Raw genomic sequence first — 21279 nt, 5'->3', positions numbered from 1 at the left:
GAATAAGGAAATGTCGGTAAAACTTACTGATGATTTTAAAAAGTTATTGACTAAGTTTTGGGCTATTAAAGAATGTGAACGAATTTTTGAGTAAGAAAGTTACATGCATTACAAGAAGTAGACGGTAGAAATACTTTATTATATCACTTTATAAAATAAATCGCGAGGCAAGGCATAGCCTTGTTTTTGCTACAATAAGAGTGATAGCTCTTTGTTAGTGCCATTTTGAGACAAAAACGTCTTCCTTACATTGCCTATCATAAAATCAATAGGGACCAAAGAAAATTCTCAAAAATTGATTACTCATACTCTTTATTATGAGATTATTTTACACTCCTAAAAAGTGAACCCGAAGATGGTTGAAGAAGATGGTTGGAATTAGAAAATAATCTTGTCATAAACGTTTCATTTGCAATTTATTCAAAACTTTCGAATGCTATGGTGAATAATAAATGACACACATTTTTACTAATTAATGTGTCAACTGGTGTCGCTTAATTTCTGTATTGATGATAAAAAAGTTGAAAAAGGTAATATTTTACTACTAGATGCTACAGAAGTAGCGAAAAGTGCGTATTAAAGAGAGTTTGGATTCATAAAAGTTTGAATTATGCCACAGCACAATCGTAAACAAAGGACGACAAATAGTAGGGTACTTTTTGGTTGTCATGGAATGTTTTTCATCATGCATTTGTACACATTTATGATTCGGACGGAATACCCTTGCCGGACACTCGGTATAAGGGTCGCCGTGGAGACATGTGGTTGTTTACTATTGTTTTGTCCTCTCCCCCCCCTCTAGTGGTCACAGATAGAAGCACACACGAGGCGATAGAGTAACAAAAAACTCTCGAGCCAGCAGCTGAAACGTTCGATTGAAGTGGATCTAGTTTTTCCTCCCCCTTCCCTATTCAAACCCTCAGGGTATTCAGGGGGAGGCAAGGGAGGGGAAGGGGCACGGCGTCCATTCTGACCCCTTCTCCGCAGTCGATAGCTGCTAGATGCGTGAATATGTACGCCGCACCTAGAAAAAATACCTGCCTTTATTCCTGTCCTTCTGAATCAAAAGCTAAGGGCAATTTTCCCCACATAGCAGTAGCTCAAAAAAGACAATCGTCGAGGGACAAGTATTCACTTGTTGTTAAAAAATATATGAAAATACAAATCGATATTGCTGAAATTTTGTAAATAGCTCTATTCGTGGAAAATTGCCACTAAATTATAATTTAATTAATATTCCTATGCTTATTTTTAGTTACATTGGGCTACTGATGGAGGCGATATCCGGGGAAATGAACTGAATATGTGAAATTCACGCAATGCTTAATCTGGGACAAGCTCATGTTAGATTTCGTGTGTTACGACCATGGCCATCTTAAATTTCGATGGAAGCTCTTTTACGATAACCAGTCATACCGTATACTTGAGTCGGAACGGGATTGATATAACCGTAATGATTAGAGCCTTTTGCTGAAGCAGTCAATAGTGATCTCTGCATTTCTTCAGGGTTTTCTTCCGCGTCAGCTTGTTTGTAGACAACAGTATCGCTGGCTATCCTGCCAGCGTCTTCAGGTCAAAACTGTTGTCTACAAACAAGCCTACGCGGAAGAAAACCTGAAGAAATGCAGAGATCAAACCATCGCAGCGGAAATCTACGTTCTAACAGTCAATAGTGAGGTGAAAACCAGCTTTAAATCTTGCGGGATCGTTGAGGGAAAATTGAGGCAAAATAACTCAAGATGGCAAAGATATTGTTAATGTTGCGATAATAGTTATTATTCTATCTGCTCAGCGCCAACTAATCATAGCTGTAGCTGGCTCTTAGCTGCGGGAGAACCGGAATAAGTGCATATAGGTCCGTGTGCAGGCAGTCTGCTGATGCAGGGGACATGTGTGGCAGTGAGGCCAGGTGACGCTACTCGTCGTCTAAAAAGGGGGGAGGGTCACCTGTATGCTAATGGTGACGTCATCTGGCACTATTCTCCCGCCCCTCAGCTCCCCAAATAACGCGTCCAGATTGCTTACTCTCTTTCATCAGCCCCTGAACGCGTGACCCCTGGATGACCCCTTGTGTCGAGTTTGTTGTCATCTCGTAGCTATGGTGTTGGTACGTGCAATACTCCACACCCGTTCGTGTCGACCAATGAAAAGGCTCGCAGCCGGTCGCTGCCTTCGCCTCACACCTTGCCACCCTTCCGGGAGTGCCGGGTTCGATTCCGGGCGACGGAGCACGCGACGATATGGAAAACTTGTCCGTCGCATATCTTCCCCACTCTAAAACTCTTTGCCTGAGATTCGTATTCACCCTTTTCTTCTTTCTTCAGGCTCATCCATCAAAATTAAAATGTCTCATATCCCAGAAAATAGCCAAACTTATCCAAAACATACTTAATTTCATCCTACTTTTCCCCTGGCATTCCCTCAGCTATGTTGTACATTTTATGTGAGTGTTTTGATGTTGTTCCTGTTTGTGTTTGAATTTTGGAAAATTTATTTATTTATTTGTTCTCCATTTACTGAGTCGCTTTAAAATGGCATTATCGCTGTATGCGATCAAATTAACAAACCAAATTAGGAATTTAGCTGTATTCGAAAGTATCAACACACGTTTTCCAGTTCACTTGATAACGGATGACAACGGTATCAAGTTATCTTCGCCGAGTTAAAAGATAATGAGCATTGCATTTCCAATGGTAACCTCAGTACCTCAGTCACTTACGCGGCTATGGGCGCTAGATGTCTCCTCAATAGGAGGCCGTTCGTCATTTGAGACCATTATCCTACGTCATCAAGTTGGTCATAGGCGCTTTTGAAACTACTCTTAATCTTTGGTTTTAAGTCTCGTTGCTTATCACGGTTGGCACCTTTTTATTACCTAATTCAAAGGAAAAAACTTATTTGCTACCTTGAATAGTGATGAATAATGGAGGTATAATCGATTTAAAAAGGACGAGATATCACCTTACGATCATAAATTACCTTTGGGATGCGGCTCTTCTGTTGCCGCTGTCGCATCCCACTTGGAGGGAGTCACCACCGTCTTCGCTTCCATTGGATTTGCGGCACTTCCCGCTGTTTAGCGCGCGTGACGTATTCATTCGATCTGTCCCCAGGGAATATTACTCCGTATGTCAAGGCTCCTAGTTTAGGACCTTATATTATTCACATCTTCCCTCACCTGAAATATTCATCAGGGTTTTATATTTCTCCTTTTCATATCGGGACGCTGTGATCCTTTTTTTGAATACGATGGCTCTATCTCCTCGACTCACGGCGGACGCATTTCATCACAAATTTAATGCCCATATCGAGAGAAAATTCAAATGAGCAGGAATGCCTCTATGATGACATCGTTGGAGCGAATGAACAAGATTGGAAACGCCTGGAAAGTGAAATATTTCACTAATTCGTTCCTGTCAACTCTGTAAAAATTTATACACGTGGCCCCAGAATCTTCAGTACTTATTGTGGTTTCTGAGAGGCTTTGCTTTTGCGCTTATTATCCCATTGCGTATTCTGAAAATCATGAATACTTTTTCAGGGCTCTTAACGTAATCAAAATTATCCATCCCATTTTCTGAGGCCATAAAAATGTTTTATTTTATTAAAATGCTCTTGCGGGTGCCTCCTGAGAGGTTTTGGCTTCCACCATGAAGCTAGTTCTCTTCGATTTTTTTGAGCTCCTACATAACGGCTCTCTGTTGATAGTGTTAGAATTTAAGCATGAGCGGCACACTTCAGTGGATCTGTTTCAGTAAAAAAATGATACTATCGGGTTTATTTCGAAGTATGTCTAGTTGACGCTAAAGTAGACGTGGGATTAATTTTTAGCTCATGATACCGTAGCTTCATTAGCCACAAAAAACTACGAATACTTAAATTTTGTACATTAAATGTTGTAATATTGAAATAGGTGGTGGAAGCCGCTATTCGGTGCTCGTGGGTAAAAATTGGAATGCAAATTCACCACTCTTCCCGGTTAGCTATCGACTTATAATTTTGAGTTCAAATGAAAATGCACTCTTGCGCTGTTTCTGGTTCTCCAGAAGCAGCTCCCGTTTTCGACGATTTTGTATTAATCGCTTAGCTTCGGCAAATATTTTAAGGATTAAGTTCTTTGCATCTGGCCCAGCGAGTAAAAGGTTCCAGGTTCGAATCCAGGCAGGGTCTTTACTTTTATTCCGTGAACTAGTATCAAAGTATTGGTGCATGCCATAATATCTCCCTGTGCTGGCGGCGTTGGGGTGATCCCACGCCCATATCCTTTGACGCTCATTCAGACGAGAGGACGATAATTATCGGGTGTGTGTTTTTCTGTGGTGGAGGAGGTTAGGATGGGCGCCGTGGGAAAACGTTGCGACGACCCCTAGGGGTAGAACTTCCAACCACGCCCACCCGTCCATCCGTGTGGGCATTTGGTGGGAAATCACATTGCACATCAGTTCGAACACGAAAGAAACCCAACCATTCAATACTATAATATGCAGTAATAACTGATACTGACTGATCACTACAATAGACCAGACATCCAAGTAAAAATCAGCAAAAATAGTTGCAGTGGCATGAAACTTCGACGTCATATTCACGGAGAGAGGAAAAATAGTCAAAGACAAACATTTAGCGGATGAAATATAAAATATACGGAAATTAAAATATGCGAGCATTCAATCGTAAGTAATATTTTTGGAAAGAGTAATGTCGCATACATTTTTAGAAAATGGAGAAGTTAGTAATTATAAAAATCATAGCTAACTTTGGGTAAAAAAGTAGTATTCCTATTAACTTGCCACATAGTGAGAAAATCGATGAGTCAATAAAAATTGAAAAATTTAGTATAGGCTGAATTCTTCTCCATAACTCTCAAGCCTAATCCTAATCCAACCATAGGATGGGTGAAAAGTTTCCAGTAGGTGTAAAGCGTTTTAGAAGACCGTTCATTTCTAAGATGCATCATTTAATTTAAAAAATCCTCTGCCCCGTAGTATTTTTGTGCTTAATTTTTTCTCGAAACAGTACTCCTTTTTTACGAGCGGAGTTACATTGACCAACTTGGAGTGCAAGGTATTCCTATAGTTTTCCCATACTTAACTATCACTAACTATTTTAATTCAAGGACTATTCCTGACTATTTTAAACAATCATATTGTTTGCACCTCTAAAATGAAAAAAGTTTCTGTACACAGCGTTGAACTCTACAAATTTCAAAACCGATTGATTTATTTATTATTACTTAGTAGCGTTTTCTTAAGTGAGTTGTTCACAGTTGATGCGTACCCTGGCAGACCCTTCCTCGGAGATGCACTGTCCCTCACCCCTGTAAACCCCCCCAATTCACTCTGACAGGATCTCGGGGTGCATCTGCATCCGCCGGACTCTCTCCAAACAACAATCACTCCCTCCCATTCCACCCTGCACGCATTTCTCCGGCGAGGAAGCATCATATCGGGTTTCCTTCGCTCGCCACGCAATGAACGACGGCTTCGGATATTATGCCCACCTTCCACAACACATCTCCGCTTGCTTCTTCGTCCAAAGGACGCCACCACTCTGATTGGCTGCTGTCTCACGTTGTGCCACGAATGTGTCACGAATTTTGGTACATCCAGTCGCAATAAAATGTTTTATCACCCGCTCCGTTTTACGTGGACTAACACGAGTCGCCACTCGCGTGGCTGCGATCCAAATTTCACGTAAAAATGAGCTGTAAATAGGGCTGTTGACGGAAAGTCAACTGTGGTGATACAATCTTTAAAATAAGCAACTTTTCAATCTTAACATTCGCGAGGGTTAATTCTCTATCAAGAGCCATGAGAAGGAATGGATCGCTCTGAATTCATCGTCGCGCTGCGGACATTTTGGAAAACTGCTCTCGACATACTTTCGGTTTTACTTACGATTAATGTCGTTTTTCAATTTTTACCAGGAGCGCAGCTAGGAATTAAGGCTGGGGGGTTAAGGTGCAACTAATACCGGGGTGTGTGGGGTATGGAATACCCACCAGGATAAGCGGTAGGAGCGAGATAAATAAATTGCGGAATTTTAAGATAAATGGTTCAAAATTGTGAGTTTTACGACTTTATGAGGGATATTTTATTAATCCTTACACTCTTCTATAAGTATATTAATCACATGAAGTAAAATGGATTAACCTTAAAAGTTTCTCTGAGCTCTGGGGGGGGTTTATCCCCCGAAACCCCCCCTCGCTGCGCCACTGAAAACGGGCGCATAGTGGGGGTATAAATTAAGCTTTGTCGGGGCGTCGGACGCGAGGGCCTTCGCTCTAGTAAGTAGTCTCCGTGCGATATTTCACTTCCAAACTGCTCTCTCCCAAGGGAAATTCCGTTGTGTGGGAATCTGCTGGCAGCACCTATATTTAGGCACCTATATCTCTTTGTATTCCTCTTTTCGCTGTGTGTTGCTCACACATTCAATGTCGCATTCCTTGGTGGTGGTGGTCGTAGTATCGAAGGGTATGAGAGGGCATCGGAAGAGGGTGTGCTTTCCAACCCCTCCCCCCCAATCTCTCTCTCTCCATCCCTTCAAGTTTTCATCCTTTTTGCCTCACACCCTTCCAACACCAGACGATATTCCTCCCAAAGTGAACCCGAGACTCTTCCCGAAATGCTTTGCTCTCCCCAATAAGGGTTTTCCTTTCTCCTGCATCGCTTAAGAAAGGGTTCTCAACCTTTTCTCATGACCTCAAACCCTTCCCGATCCCCTTCCGAACTTCTCTTACCAGACTTAACCTTTCTTATCGTCGGATGCATTCCCTGGGACGTTTCCCTTCGCCCTTTTTTTCAACGTCACCCTTTCTTTGCGGGGACCATTTCTTAACATTGCCCCGCGTCAGGGTCCTTGTCAATGTGGGGTGAGCCTTGCTTTCCATACTTGTATCAAGGAGGTTGCACCGTAAATAATTAATTCAGAACGAACGAAAGATTCGTGCGTAATGCTTTTTTCGCTCGTCTACTTACCACTTACTCGTCTGAGATTCTTCCGTGCCGTGAACCAAAGTTATTTAGAAAGCCTTGCGTCTGGGTTACACATCACTCCAGCCAAAATAAATCGTATTTTGCCTTTTTTCACAGCCCATTAATTTTTTAATATTTTCCCAATAATTCGGATGTATTCAGGGTAAATTTAATATAATTTCGATAATATTTGACGCATTTTAAACGAAAAAAAGTTTTCGTCTGAAATAACATAAAGTTAAACTGTTAAATTTACAAAACAGACTATTTTCGTGACTTCTTACTCATTTAAAATGTAAGCTAAAATCAGCAGATTTTCAGAGTACGTTGAGTTTACCCTGCGCCTGTGGTCATGGGTCCATTCTGTATTCCCTGACAGATGCAAAATGATGGCTCAAGTGTATCAGCGCTGATATTTGTGAAGCCTTCTCACACCCAAAAAGAAATCTCCGAATTGCGAAGTGCCTCAGGGAAAGGAACTAGCCCCCTCTCCCAGAATTTTTGTGATTCAGGCGTCAGTGCCTTATCGAGGGGTGAGCTTTACCCTCATCTGTACGCTAAACCACCCTTGGCGGTGAATCACCGAGTGAGGGAAGACCAATTTTGACGAGGGACCACTCCATGCACCCTGAATTTTTAAAGGTGGCAGATTGAATGTTAAGCAAGTACTGTATAGATGAGGAAATGAGACCAGTAGACCGGGAGGGATGCCTCCTATTCAATTTCACAACATACTTTACACCATCGCGGATCTCCCGCTCGCGACAATGAACACTCGGCGGCCAAACATTCACGACTCCGCAAAGTTGCATTGGAAATGTTTGAGGTCTTCGTGTTTTGATGCCTCACTTCCTGCGATGGCCTTCTCCCTTTGCCCTTATTGCGCGGTGTATTAAAAATGAGCACCTCGAAATGAATACGGCGTCTTGAAGCCAAGGGAAAGTGTGGGAAGGGGGGTGAATTTGGACCCCCCGCCGTGGGGCCATTCCGGAAACCGCAAGAGAAGGGGCCCTTATAAATGCCAAAAAGGCTTTCGCACGGCTATGGGTTTACCTGTAGTCGTCCTCTTTTTCTTATAGTCGGGTCGCGACCCCTTATAGGGTGGGAAAGGATATATATCGACCCTTTGCCCTGAAAGGGTTTCGTCTCCTCCCCACTCGTTCCCTGACCCTCTTTACCCTTCTTTCTCATCTAATGTTTCTCTTGGCTCCTTGAATTCGTTCAAGTAGGGTTTCCCCACCACTTCCCGTGTCTCGTAGTAAGTATCGTCTGCAACGGCTAGCGTGCCATGGAATCCGTCTCCTTAACGTTTCGTGCGACTCGCGTCGTTGATATATCACGGCCGCCAGCACGATACCCCATTCTATAGGGCTTCTTCTTCTTCATCTGATCCTGATCGTGCCCCGTGAGTTTTCGATGGGCGTTTTTCGCTGACGCCGGATTCCTTGTTGGAAATCTCAGTCCTACGGCGGCCTGTTGCTCGTTGCTGAGGAATGTAAACATAGTCACGGACAAGGAAACAAGAATACATTCGACTACACAGGGAACTTGACTTGACACAAAACGTGAATTTATGAGGCATTAGTAATCATTTTTATGCGTGTATGCGCAACTTTTGGAATCATTGAATTGGTTTTCTGTAGTCCTCTCTTTTTCTTTCTTGCCAACAACTCTTCTTTCCAGAATCCTTCTTTACTTGCCGCTAATACTTGTCCCTTGGTCTTCCGACAAGATTAGGTCGTCTATTTTCCTTTGTATCAATTGTTTAACACATAAAGCTCTCATAATATTGTTTTTTTTTTCACTCGCGAAATTCACTCGAGAAAAATATCATTAATATATTATGAATATTTTGTGGCTTATAGCGCTAAGTATAATTTTTTCCTCTCCCTTGAAGTTCGGATCGCTATGCCTGTAAGCGTCGCGAGTGACGACTTCCTAAACGTATTTGAATGCGCGGTGGGTAAAAACACATCTACATACTACCCTGCGAGCCAACTCTAGGGTGTTTGGCAGGGGGTGATCAATCACCAGAATGCAGCATGCAATTGGATTCCCACATGCACAGCACACGGTCCAAAAGACGTTACGCATACTTAAATATTGTACTACCACATGCGGTTAGAAATAATAATAAAATTCGTAAACATGCATTAAAGTGTACATAAGTTAGTAGACTACACTGCAAAGTCATATAATCTATTTGCGAGTTCTGACGCTGCTGTTATAATCTCAAATCCAGCGGCCGACTGAAAAAATCCCCAATATTGCAATCTCCGTTGTCAGCACTCATATATTTCCCACCGGCCCTCATCAACTGCAGCGGGCTAGGCACAACGGGGGGTCGAGAACCCCCTCTTTTGGCGAATCACGATCATCGGCTCGGATAGTCGCACAAATAGAATGGACCAAAAGTGCGATTATGATCGGGCGTGATTCAATATTCAACCCCCTCCCCACTACTTACTACTCCCCCCCCTCCCTCCATCGCCCCCCTCCCATTGTTGTGTTCGTCACCATTCCTCCACACCGCCCCCACCCCAATTCCAACCCTCGATTCTCTTTGATAATGTTTTTCTGAACGATTTCGCACGCGGAGGATATGGCAATGGATGGATGTGGGAATGCCTCGCGCTGCCAAAACCCACATCATCCTACAATATGAACTCGAAAAGAGAATTCAGATGTCCATCCATTTGGAATATCTCAGGCCGTGTTGGGAAAATGTAGCTTTGTTTTTCAGATAAAAAGAAATACTTTTATAATATTGACAAATGTTTTTAAATATATGGTAGTAGTATGGAAATTCATTCCGCTCAGATATATGTTATTAGTTTATGTTCTAAGTTTATTGTTTACAGATTATGATTGATTGTCATAGTAGCAAAGAGTGCAGAGCCCCTAGTGGTGATCATATCAATCGCGCCAGTGGAAATGCATTTTGCAACAAAATGTTTGTTGAAGAATATGAAGCAGCTTGCATTAATTTACTCTTCAACATTAGAAAATTAAGAAGAAACTCTCGAACATTCCATACCATGCCATTTTTATCTATGTTTTCCTTACGGTGCTTTTATGAGTCGTAATCGTTAAAATATGTTCAATGGTATTTTTACTGCCTCTATCGAACACTGACGTCCACCATAATCTGTCGTGATGATATGATTATGAGAGATATGCGATTTTAATGCATCGCATATTTCTATTCAAATGTTGGTTTATTAGGTTTTTATTAGAAATATTGCCCTATATTTTTACACGTACAGTGGAATCTTGGAGCCATTGCTTTTTTACGTATTTTTTTAAAACTAGGCAGCAGCCACCAGTCTGCCAACCGCAGGACAATGCAAAGGCTGGGTTTACAAACCAACTCCTCTAAAATATTTCGACCTTCGATTTCTGAGTTTGCGCTTCGTATCGTGCGACAACTAAAACGTGGAATGGAATGAATGCTGCACGTGGGCCGAGCGGAAAAGTTTTCGGGAAACCTGTCCCGACTGGTGTGCCTGAGTACTACTACTCCTAGTCGTAGTAAAAAGAGGCAGGGGAGGGTATAATCTAGAGGTAGTGGAGTAGAGAGGCCCTCTACTGTCAAAGGACCCCTCACAAATCTAACAGGGGGAGGGGGCCCTTTTGAAGCCACCCTTGCACCTGGAGGGGCCCTCATTGTGTTTCCCCACCCCCTCTGCCATACTCCGACGATGACGACGCCAGCAGCGGCGGTGCGGGGAAGCGTGGAGTGGGCCATAGTGCGTATACACGCGGGCGTGCGTGCGTGCTGCCTTCCTCGTAGAAAGCTTCGTGCGTGCGAACGTGAGGGGACTCTTTAATACGAGCGGGCGACTGACCCCAACGCCGATCACCGCAAACTTTCCACTGTGCGCTCTTGTTTAAGCGATAGATAAGAGGACGCATAACTCACGCTCGGCCCGTCATTTTTCGTCGAGTATTTACCGCAGTCCGAGATGTACAGGCCGTAACATCCGAATTACGATTGTCCTGTTTGAAAGTATTAGGCCTGTTTTTGAAAACGTCCTCATGAAGATGGTCCAGGACAATTTTCGTATGCAACGTGTTGCTAATATTTGTCTATGACCGTAAAATTCATTTTACTAATTATCATAGTAAATAGCAATCGTTGTTGATGGCTCGTAAAGAGTTTTATAACATTTAATCATTTTTTTCAGGGAGAATTTCGTCCTCGGTGTTTATTCTATGTGCCTGATTGTCAGAAAACTTTCGCGAGACCCGCAAAAAAGTGTAGCCAATGTTTTTCGATTGTTTTTTTTTTATTAGCCCACCGCGTGCGCGTCTGGCTATCGCATCGTGGCTATCTTGGCATCGGATCGACATCGTCCCAAGGTGAGGCGGCGGGCATTTAAACGGACGTCCACTCCCTCTACACCCCCACCTCTCTCCCTCCCACAAGCGCCCCCTTTAGCATTCGCCCCCACCTCTCCCTCCTCCGCGTCCCAAATTTTCCACGACCTGCGAACAGAGCGCCCTCCTTGAGACTCCACTCTTCACCTCCGTCCCTCGGCCATTCTCTCTCTCTTTCAAGACAGCGAGCGATCGCTGCTCGCAGGATTCTCCACTCTTCCTCCTCCACGTGTCTTGTCGCTCGACGTGCATTTCAATGGATTCACCGAAGTCGCCACTCGCGTAGCTGGCTGCCATAGCGATCTGAATCTCACGGAGAAACAAGCTGTAGTTACTTTTATTATAACGTGTGATCTTAGGTTTTCCCGGCGTATCAGTTGCTGAAAAATTTCTCGGGTTTTCCACCGGTTGATGTCGTCCATGTCTCCCGACGTTTCGATCAGCGAATTGCTGATCATCCTCAAAGGATCTTCCGAATTATATTATGATCTTATATTATGACCATTGAAGAGCGCACAAATTTGTGCATTTAAATTTCTACGCTTCGATCAATCTCACACCGACCTAGTTTTCAACTGATAACCGTCATTATCAAGTTCTCGTCGGCTATCTGTTGAAATCTAGGTCGGTGTAAGAGTGATTCAAGTGTGGGAAACTACAAAAGTTTGTGTGCTCTTTTAACTAAGATTGAAAAATTCAACACGAGTCTGTTGTTTAGAAACTTATATTCGACTTGTTTTTATCTATCAAATCCACATTTCAAAGTTGTTGTAAATATTATACCTGGTGAATTTGAGAATATATGGCTGGCTGATCGTTAATTTTTGAGAACCAATTAAAATGCTCCCAAAGAGGCAACAGAAAACACGAGAAGTCCAGCGATGGACTGCGGCGAAGCGTCCTCCTCAATGCCTCGCTCAAGATTTCTCGGCCTGTTGTTGTAGTATCTCGGGTTACCTTCGTTCTGGACGCGCGCTTGTCCGACTTCGCGTTCTCTACGAGACGGAATCGGCGTTCGTAGCGGTGCCGTGAGAGAACCGTCCGTGATGAGACGGTGGGGGCCGAGAGGGGGGAGAGGACCCCCCAGACACTGGAACCCGTTCGGGGGACATTCGCCCTGATAAGATTTCACTCCGCATTCTTCTCTCCTCGAGTTTCGTTCCCGTTAAAGGGACCATGTGGATCTGCTCTCGCGGGCTCAATCGAATGGTTAATCGAACGTCTCGGAGGCTAAAACCATTCCATTGAGCAGTGATCGGCAGAAAAAGAAAACGCCAACATTTCAGTTCATTGATAATTACAGGCGCTATTCAGAAAAATTTCAATGCACTTGTGGTTTCAATTATTTTTTATATTATTTTCAGGTAAATTTACCTCATAGGTTTTTGAAAGGTTATAATTACATCAGTTTAAGCCTAAATCAACCCTCTCCGCTGGAATTCTTTTAATTTCTTGGCATTCTTCAGAGGAAAATTTTGAGCCAGAAATTTAGAACAGTCGACTTTCCCTATGTGTGGGTATTGTAAGTAAGCTATGTGAATTCCATTATTTATTTCTGTACCGACTCAAATGCCGTCAAGTTTACTTAATTTCCATTATGAAGTTATTCAAAGTTAAAAAAATTACATGAATTTCTTATGCGACTTCACGTTTCTCAGCATCCGAATCGATTTAATGAGAGGTTCTTTTCGAACCAAATGCCTGTAAAAATTTCTCCTTTCTATTAAGCAATGCGTCTATTCATTCAGTTGTCAAACGTCAGTTTTAAATATCCTCAGTGCATACTAGGGCTTTAAAGAAACGCATGTGTTTGCTCATTTCCAGTTTAAATGGCTAACCCAGCCAATACTTTTTTAAAGACGCGAGCACATACCTTTAAACTCTTCGCAACTCGATCTCTTCACAATAACCTCTCTGCGGGTGAGGCAGGAATTCAGACAATGCGTTGGGTAAGCTAAAAATGGCGCACAGTCACAATCGCAACTCGGCCCAAAGGAGAGAGAAAATAAGACGAACGAAAAAAAGACGAACTCAAACCATTGCACAAAATCCCCGGAAAAGTCCAGTGGTGACAACCGAAAGAGTGAATTTATGAACGCGTTCGCTTTTTTTGCGCCCGTCAGCCTGTGCGCCAGGTGAGGAAGTTGCGGTGGGGTGAGGAAGGAGACTGGGTAACGGCCCGACCACGTGGCTCGAGAGGCGGCCATTTTTAAATGGCCGGCACCAAGCTTACGCGTCCCAGACGTTCATCTTCCCCCTTCCATTACGCTACGCACTAAGCAGGTGTGTTCTTTAAGGAGAGAGAGGGTGAGGGGGAGAGTCCTTTACTACAATGGGGGTGGCAGGGGGTGTCGGACTCGCTCTTGGCTGTGCCTCGTCGGGAGGTTGGGGTAGTCGTCCCCCAGAGGATGCGGGGGTGAGGAGGAGAGGGAGGAAAAAAATAATAAAGGAAAGGGAGAACCTTTTCATCCCTCGGGTTGCGTGGTTTCCTTGGGCTAGTTTTTCACGGACCCGAGGGAGAGGGTTTTTAAAGGTCCAACGCGAGGTAAACACGGCGAGACTCACAAGAGTCAAGGAAAGGACGGACTATGAAGCGGACGCTATATTTTTCCTCGGGGACGCGCTCCTATTCGCCACTAATCAGTTTTCCCTTTCTATCCGTCCTTCCTGTCTGCTCCCTTTTGCCTTCCTCCCACGCTCCATCGCAAATCCTGCTCCGCACACAATGCATATACATCCACTTCTTCCTCTCCCTTCCTCATCGAAAGCTTCTCTCAGTTGAATGAACGCGGCTGGTAACGCTGTCGGACGAGTCCCGTCTTGCACGCCGCGTCAGCCCCGCTCCACCACGTGCTTACAAAACTGGATGGCCCATCGTGATGGTGGGCTCCCTTCAGAAATGGAATCGAATGCACTCATTATTATTTCGAAATTTGAGGTACCCAGCCCGAAATGCCTGAGTCAGCGCTTGGATTACTGAATAATTCGCTTCCTGCGTGTCATTAATACTCTGTGGGCCACATCAAGGCTGATTGGTAGGGCGAGAGTATTTTCAGCATGCAATACCCTGTTTATGAACTTTTATTTTTAGATTATGCATGAGCTATAAGGGTGTTCCGTCAGCTCTTACTGAGCACGTACCACTCGAAAGCTCGGATGGATAAAAAATGGTTTATCATACAAATTTTTCTCTATTTCAAGATGAAAAAAGTGGTTAGCTGTAAAAGAAAAAAAGAGCTCCCATGTGATGAATTTCGACAACAACTTGCCTTAGGCCCATCTTGTGAAAACAACAATATACTCAATCCATTTCGCAGCTTTTTACAAGAGGACGTAATTTCTTGATCTGTCGCACTCACTAAAGAGTATTTCGAAGTTCTTCGTGTAAAGTCGTCATCTGCATGAACGTATGTGTAAAAGCAATAACGCGAGGAAGCGAAATAGCCCGTGCTCTAATTATAAAATTGTTCTATGCCCGGTTGGGAAAAACATATTGTTTGAAGATGTGTAATTTTGTGCCCAGTGTAAAACTGCTATTAAAACCCTCTGCGTTCCATAGAATCCTTTCTTTGTGATAACAAATGATTTCGGGACATACTTACACTGCTGCCTTATTTTCATGGACCGGTTAAGGGAACGGCGCGTTGATGTCTCCAGTTTCACGCGTTGAAATCTCCGAATGCGTTTTATGCTTTGTTCGAAGTCCTTGGACTTTGGGTCAATCACATTGCCACGTGATAGATTTTTTCTCACTTATTGAAACGTAAGAAGAGAGAGAGAGAATGATCGAGGCGTCATTCGGAGCAGCGGACTCGATCGACCGCGTGGACGAAAGCGCTCGCTCGTGAGTTGCGGCTCGGAATTTTCCTCGTCGTCGTCAGGAAATGCGTCAGCGTGCGTTTCCGTTTCCACCCGCCACCTGCCCACTCGGTTTACTCACCTTTGGACAGGCGTTTGGCAGGAGGGGCTCGTATCGTACCGTGAATTGAAATTGTTTCAATGCGGGCGCATTTCAGGATGATGGACAATCATATTGGACACATGTCACCACCCTGTACACATGGAAAATGATTGTTTTCCATGAAAGGGCCGATAGAGCCTCTCAGTGGAATTTCGGCTCCTTAAATCTCACGAGATGTCTTGCCAACGATTTAGCTGGTCATTATGAAGATCGAGCAAATTTGTCAAAACCTAGGTCAAAAGGTCACTCATATGCCACACTGATTTATTAGATCGTAACCTAATAAATGAGTGTAGCATTGACTAATCGTGAGAATGAAAATTGTTTTCTCTTTGAAAATTTGATCGTGTTCACGTGGTTTTCTATTATTTTCGTTGTCATTGTCCTAAAAAAACTTTTAGTTCTTGCTTGACTGCGATGGCACTATATTTTTAAGAGTGGAAAAAATATAATGTGCATTGTGCATACTAAATAACAGGGCAAATTGTCATTACAACTTTTAAGAAGCATTCAGTAACTGTAATGTTTATATTGAATTCATTGAAGCTGTTAGGATATGGAGAGTACTATGCATGAAACCTCTTCCATAAAATTCCCTTATGCTTTGAAAAAAGGTAATAGGTTCCTCATTTGAACTAGCTGCATGACGATTTCGCAAATATGTATTTAACCTGGTGGAATGATCCACAGCAACCAGTGTTACGATGTCCATAAGGAGCTAGATGATGGATGACCTGATCCAATTCGGATTTTAACCCAGTCAACTTCCTCATTTTCGGAGTTAGGTTCCTGTGCATGGATCAGTTATCGTTAAGTTTAAGTTTTAATGAAAGTTAGAAAGGGAGGATTTTAATGGTATGTATTTCTCTCGTTCGCAGATCCCGACTTCATCCGCGTGTACCCGTCGGTGGTGGCGACTGCTTGCATCGGCGCGGCGGTGCGCGGCCTCAAGCGCCACCAGCCGGCGCCGAGGGAAGACGAGGCCCTGCGCTCCGTGTGCGCCCTCACGCGGGTGCCGATCGAGCAGGCGGAGGCGCTCATCCTCCGGGTGGAAGCCCTCGTCCTCAAGGAGACGGCCGTGCTGCTGCAACACCAGGCGCAGACGGCCGCGCCCAGCGCAGCGGGCAAGGATGCCGCTGCGGCGCCCGCCAACCAGAAGGCGCCCTCCTCACCGCCCTCCCCGTCCGGAAGCTCCGTGGCGGACCCTCTGGAGGGGCTGGCGCAGCCCGAGACGCCGACGGACGTGCAGGACGTCCACTTCTGACTGGGAGAGCTGCTGGCGGCACTGACGGAGGCGAGGAAGCCCGACCACCACCGAGCGAACAACTGCCCCAAGTTCGAGGAACGGGGCGAGTGAAGAAGTCTTGAAGCGAGGAGAGGGAGTCTTCGAGGGAGGATTCTTCTGCGTGACTGTGAAGGAAGTCGCGCGTGTTGCGAGGATGATACGCTTCCCCTGGAACTCTTCTCGGTAGCAAACATACGGGTGCTCTTATCATAAAGTGTGGTTGTGGCCGCTGGGAATCGCGGGGACGATCAGCGTGGCCGACGCGAACATTTCCAGCGATGCTTTCAGCGGATGATGGGTCTGTGGAGATGGTCACAGCGTCAGTCAAACCGTCAGCGATCGGACACAAAGTTATTTTTCCAATGCATATTTTTTCGGCACATATTTATAAACATTTCTCCGCGTGGGGCACAACTTCCACGAAGGAAATTCGCTGTGTGATTGTACTGCAGCGAGAGTTCTACGATTGGATAAATGTCCGAACTGAGAGGAAAAACCACCCTCACATTGTCAGTACAAAGTTACCTGGGACATAAGACCGTGCGGGATACAAGTCGGCCAGTGTATGAAACCAAAACGTGCCTTTTTGTCGTCGTCCTGTGTGTTTTTGCGTGAGTGGAGGTCGGAGGTGAAGGAAGGTGTAGATGATGGATGGATGTTTGATCAAAATGTGTGAAAGAAAACGCGCCTCAGGGAGCCAAACTGGTTTTCTTTGAACTCTTGCAAGATACGGTGGTCTTCAAAAACTTAGCCGAATGCTTTTTTGCTCACTACCGCCTAGGCGCGATGAATACTCGTTTATAGCCCTTTTCTCTTGCATAAATTAGGACGGTCTAGAAGGTCTAATGTAGTTACCGGCCAGTTTTCCAAGTGACTAAAGTCATTAACTTTGATTTTCTCAAACTCCCAAGCCTCCCTTTGTTAGACTTCTAAGTTTTTGACTTCGTGCTTATCTGTTTCACGATTAATCAAGCTGTCGGTTTTTCCTTTTGCCAGTTCTTAGTTTCTCTAGTTTTATAGTTTCATCCCACTTTCCCGTTGTTCTTGACTTTTCTGCATCACCCATCCCTGTTTTATGCTTCACCAAGGCACGTTTTAAAGCACACATCTTAAAAAAGTGATTTCCATAATATAGTCTACCTCTTTAAAAATTGCAGAATCGACTACGCCCCAATTTTGCTTCGAGCGGGATTAATATGACAAAATTATGTAGAAATTTATTTAAAAACTATCTGTATTTTTCCGAAATAGTAAAAAATAAGCGTTTTATAACGTGCTAACGCTCTCATATAAGTTAATGCTCCATGCCAACTAACTGTGTAATATGGACGGACTAACTCTTTGGAATCACTCCTCTTTAAAAAACCTCCCAAGTTTCATTTTCTATTCGATTTGCTTCAAAAAGAAAAATATTCTTCAAATCATTCAGTAACTTAGTTTGTTATTAAGAATCGCTTGTTTTTTTCTTAGAACTTGTTGGCAGAAATTAATAATCCCATTCAAAGAATTTTGTCCAACTTGAAGCAGGTATCATTTTGAGGGTATTAATTTTTGGTCGAAAAAAATGCATAAAAATTAATTTATTCTAATCCAAATTCAGCGTTTAAAAATACTTTCCGGTGATTTTTTTTGGACTTCCAGACTCCCTTATTTATTGCGTGAATTTTCATCTTATTTATAAAATTCTTTCTTGTTCTTAATCTGTTTAATGTTCGTAGACTTTTCTAAATACCATTTATTTCCTAAATCTTGAATTAGATCCGCGCAAAGTATTATTTTGCAATCCGTCATCTTATATTACTGCGACCCAATTTTCTGACGACGGTTAAGAATTAAGATTTCCAGCGAATATTTTTATACAAATATATATATGAATCACACTTTCTCTCACTTTCTCTGTCTATATATTTTACTATTTTAGTCTTATTGTTAATGGTATAAGTATTTATTGACGTTAATTTGTGCTGTCGATATGTTACGAATATTATTGTAAGAGTGCGATACCAAAAAACGTAAATTTAAGTGGAAAAGAGGTTACATTTTTTTCTTAAGGCAGCCGTAGACATCTGTTGGGAAGAAAGCGTTTGTTTCTAGTGTCAGAATGATCTCATATATTTCCAACATGTGGACACTTAGATGTACTGTTGTAATTATGTTTGCCTTTTTTGAAAAAAAAGTGTCTTGAACTCACACCCCTCGAGTGTGCTGACTGTTGTCATGGAAACAGCATATCAATGTAAACGTTTGACCTGAATATCGCTCCATTATTATGAAAAATATGATCGTATAAAAAAATGTGTTAAATTTGAGAAACGAAGTATTTTGGAACTTGTTTTTTCATTGAAGTTAATTGTTGATCTGCCGTGGAAGCAAAATTGTTTGAACATTAGCCAAAACAAATGGAATAATGCATGAATTTGCAGTATCTTCAGGTATTGTGAAATCCCACCTCTCCGTAGTTATTAATAGCTCAGCTATGTGGAAAGACTTACCGTGATCTCAGTATTCTATAAGAAGGAATGTGTGTTGCCTGCATTCTGAAACCCCATTTCCCTCTGCCATATTATTCAAGAGGGTTAGCTACACCTGTGATGATGAACATGATAATGAGCAACCGGTAATTACAATGATATATTATGATTACACTGTTGTACATTATTTGTAAAAAAATTCTCTGTGGGGATTGGTTTGCTAAATTTTAAGTATTTTTTCTCTCTTGTATTGTTAATGTCGCGTATTTAATTCGTTCTGGTCCGAAATCTGGAGATTCAATATCTAGTCCTTTATTTTGTCTGAAACATCGTGTTCACATGGATTTTTGTGAATTTTCATCTTGTGTCAGTTTTATGTGTTTATTATCATCATTAATAATATTTTGCATTTATTATTATATTTATGTCAAAGGCGTTTATACCAAAGTGTATTTGATGATTTTTTTCATTTTATTGCTGTAAAACTTACGTAATCACAATGTTAAAATTGAGTGTTTGTCCATTGATTTCTTGAAACAGTGTATGAAGAAGGCAGTTATTCAGTCTGAATATTTTTTGAAACATGCTTCCATCTGGCAAAAATTGTTGAGGATCCATTCTCTCTTTGAGACTTGTACCCATGTTAAATTGAATTTGGAATGATTATTTAATGTTGTGATTAAATGCACAAAATAAATATATATTATATCTTCTTGTAATAAAAAATACCAGTGAAATACTTGTCTTTTTATTTTATTTGTGGAATATACCTAAAGGAAAACCTGAGAAAAATGACAGTGGAATCTAGAGTGTATCGAACTCGCGATTTTACGCCGATGTTTTCAGACTTTTTTTTTAACTTGAGGGGGTCGGACTGGCCAGGGGGTGCCCATTGGAGCCCCGGGGTTGTATCTGTGTGATACATTTGTGTTGACCATCCCGTATAACAGAGTTACTAGTTTACAGTTAGTTCTTCAAATTCAAGATGATTACTTCCAGGTTCCATAGCCCTTAGTCTAAAAATGAAATTTTAACAAATTTTTCCGAGCTGAAACTCTGATACGTTTTAAGGTAGGCAGGAATACAATTGTGGGCATTTCTCCTAAACATCCGGGGGGTGTGACGTTTGACGTTTGATTACTGTTTTTTATTGTTGTTAGGGAGTTGTTGATAAAAAACATGGTGGAATTGTTGAGAAGAGAAGGAAAGGAAATGTTTCTTGGGGGAGTGGAGCGATAAAAAACGAATTTGAAGAGAACTATGAGGGTTTTTGGAAAACAAAATTCAATGGTTGACCACCTCAGGCGCGCGAGTAACAGCTCACTCACGTGAGAACGGTTCATAAATATCGTGTCATCGCTGTTTCCCTCTGTTTCCTCGGTGAATGAATGACTCAATGAACGATTCATTTGAATAGCCAAACAGCTCTCCCAATGAGATTATTTCAATCCAGAATTACAGAATAACTCTCCTTGGACGTGATAGGTAGGTATGCTTAGTGATAATCCTGATATTTTTCGCAAGATGACAGCGGAATCGAAGACTCGCGACTTTACACTCCAGAGGCCGGACCTACTAGCCAATGGACATTTGTTTTTAACTCAGGGGGATTTGGGTTATGGTAAATATGAGAGTCCCATTCACCAAAACTAGACCATTTTCCATGCAACAGGTTAATTGGAAGAGAATATTGAGAGTTTCTCCCTCTGCTTATGACTGCAATAAGTTGTGTTCCGCCACTACGTCGCGTCTTTCTGCCATCTTGAATTTAGTCTCTCAACGATTTCTAAATGTTTGGATTAAGAGCTGGATGTGTTATTTTGCGTGCAAATATTCTTAACTAAAAAATAATAGTGTTAGAAAGATTTTGAAGGAATTATTTTTTTCTGTTATGGTCACCCTGATTCAAAAATTCCCTGTGTGCGCCTAGGGGAGCTATGAATTGTTTTTACAATCTACATCTACATAATACCCCGCAAGCCGCCTAAAAGGCGTGTGGCAGGGGGTGTTAGGACACCAGCCGTTTACAGCTAAAAAAAATTAAGTGCGCATACGAAGTTGGGACTAGCGTTTATTAAAGTCCTTTATGGTTCGGGGGAAAAACGAATTCGCATATCTATCCGTTCGGCAAAACATCTCTCTTAATTTATCACTTCTATCGGACCTGGAAATATAATGTGGCTCTAATATTATGTTCTCTGTGTCGCTCTT

At 42.6% G+C, this 21279-nt stretch overlaps 1 protein-coding gene across 1 annotated transcript in view; it reads left to right on the top strand.

The window, feature by feature from the left end:
* Window positions 1–19807, top strand: part of LOC124161864 (G1/S-specific cyclin-D2-like) — a 111608-nt gene extending 91801 nt beyond the window's left edge. The window contains exon 4 of the mRNA XM_046538089.1: window positions 16191–19807. Within this exon, the coding sequence (XP_046394045.1) occupies window positions 16191–16576 (386 nt within the window). The 3' untranslated portion in view covers window positions 16577–19807. The remainder of the gene's footprint in view (window positions 1–16190) is intronic.
* Window positions 19808–21279: the final 1472 nt, after the last annotated feature.

The sequence above is a fragment of the Ischnura elegans genome, chromosome 7 (assembly GCF_921293095.1).
Source record: "Ischnura elegans chromosome 7, ioIscEleg1.1, whole genome shotgun sequence".
Taxonomy (NCBI): Eukaryota; Metazoa; Arthropoda; class Insecta; order Odonata; family Coenagrionidae; genus Ischnura; species Ischnura elegans.
Note: the sequence above shows the minus strand (reverse complement) of the source record. Positions and strands in the feature narration are given on the sequence as shown.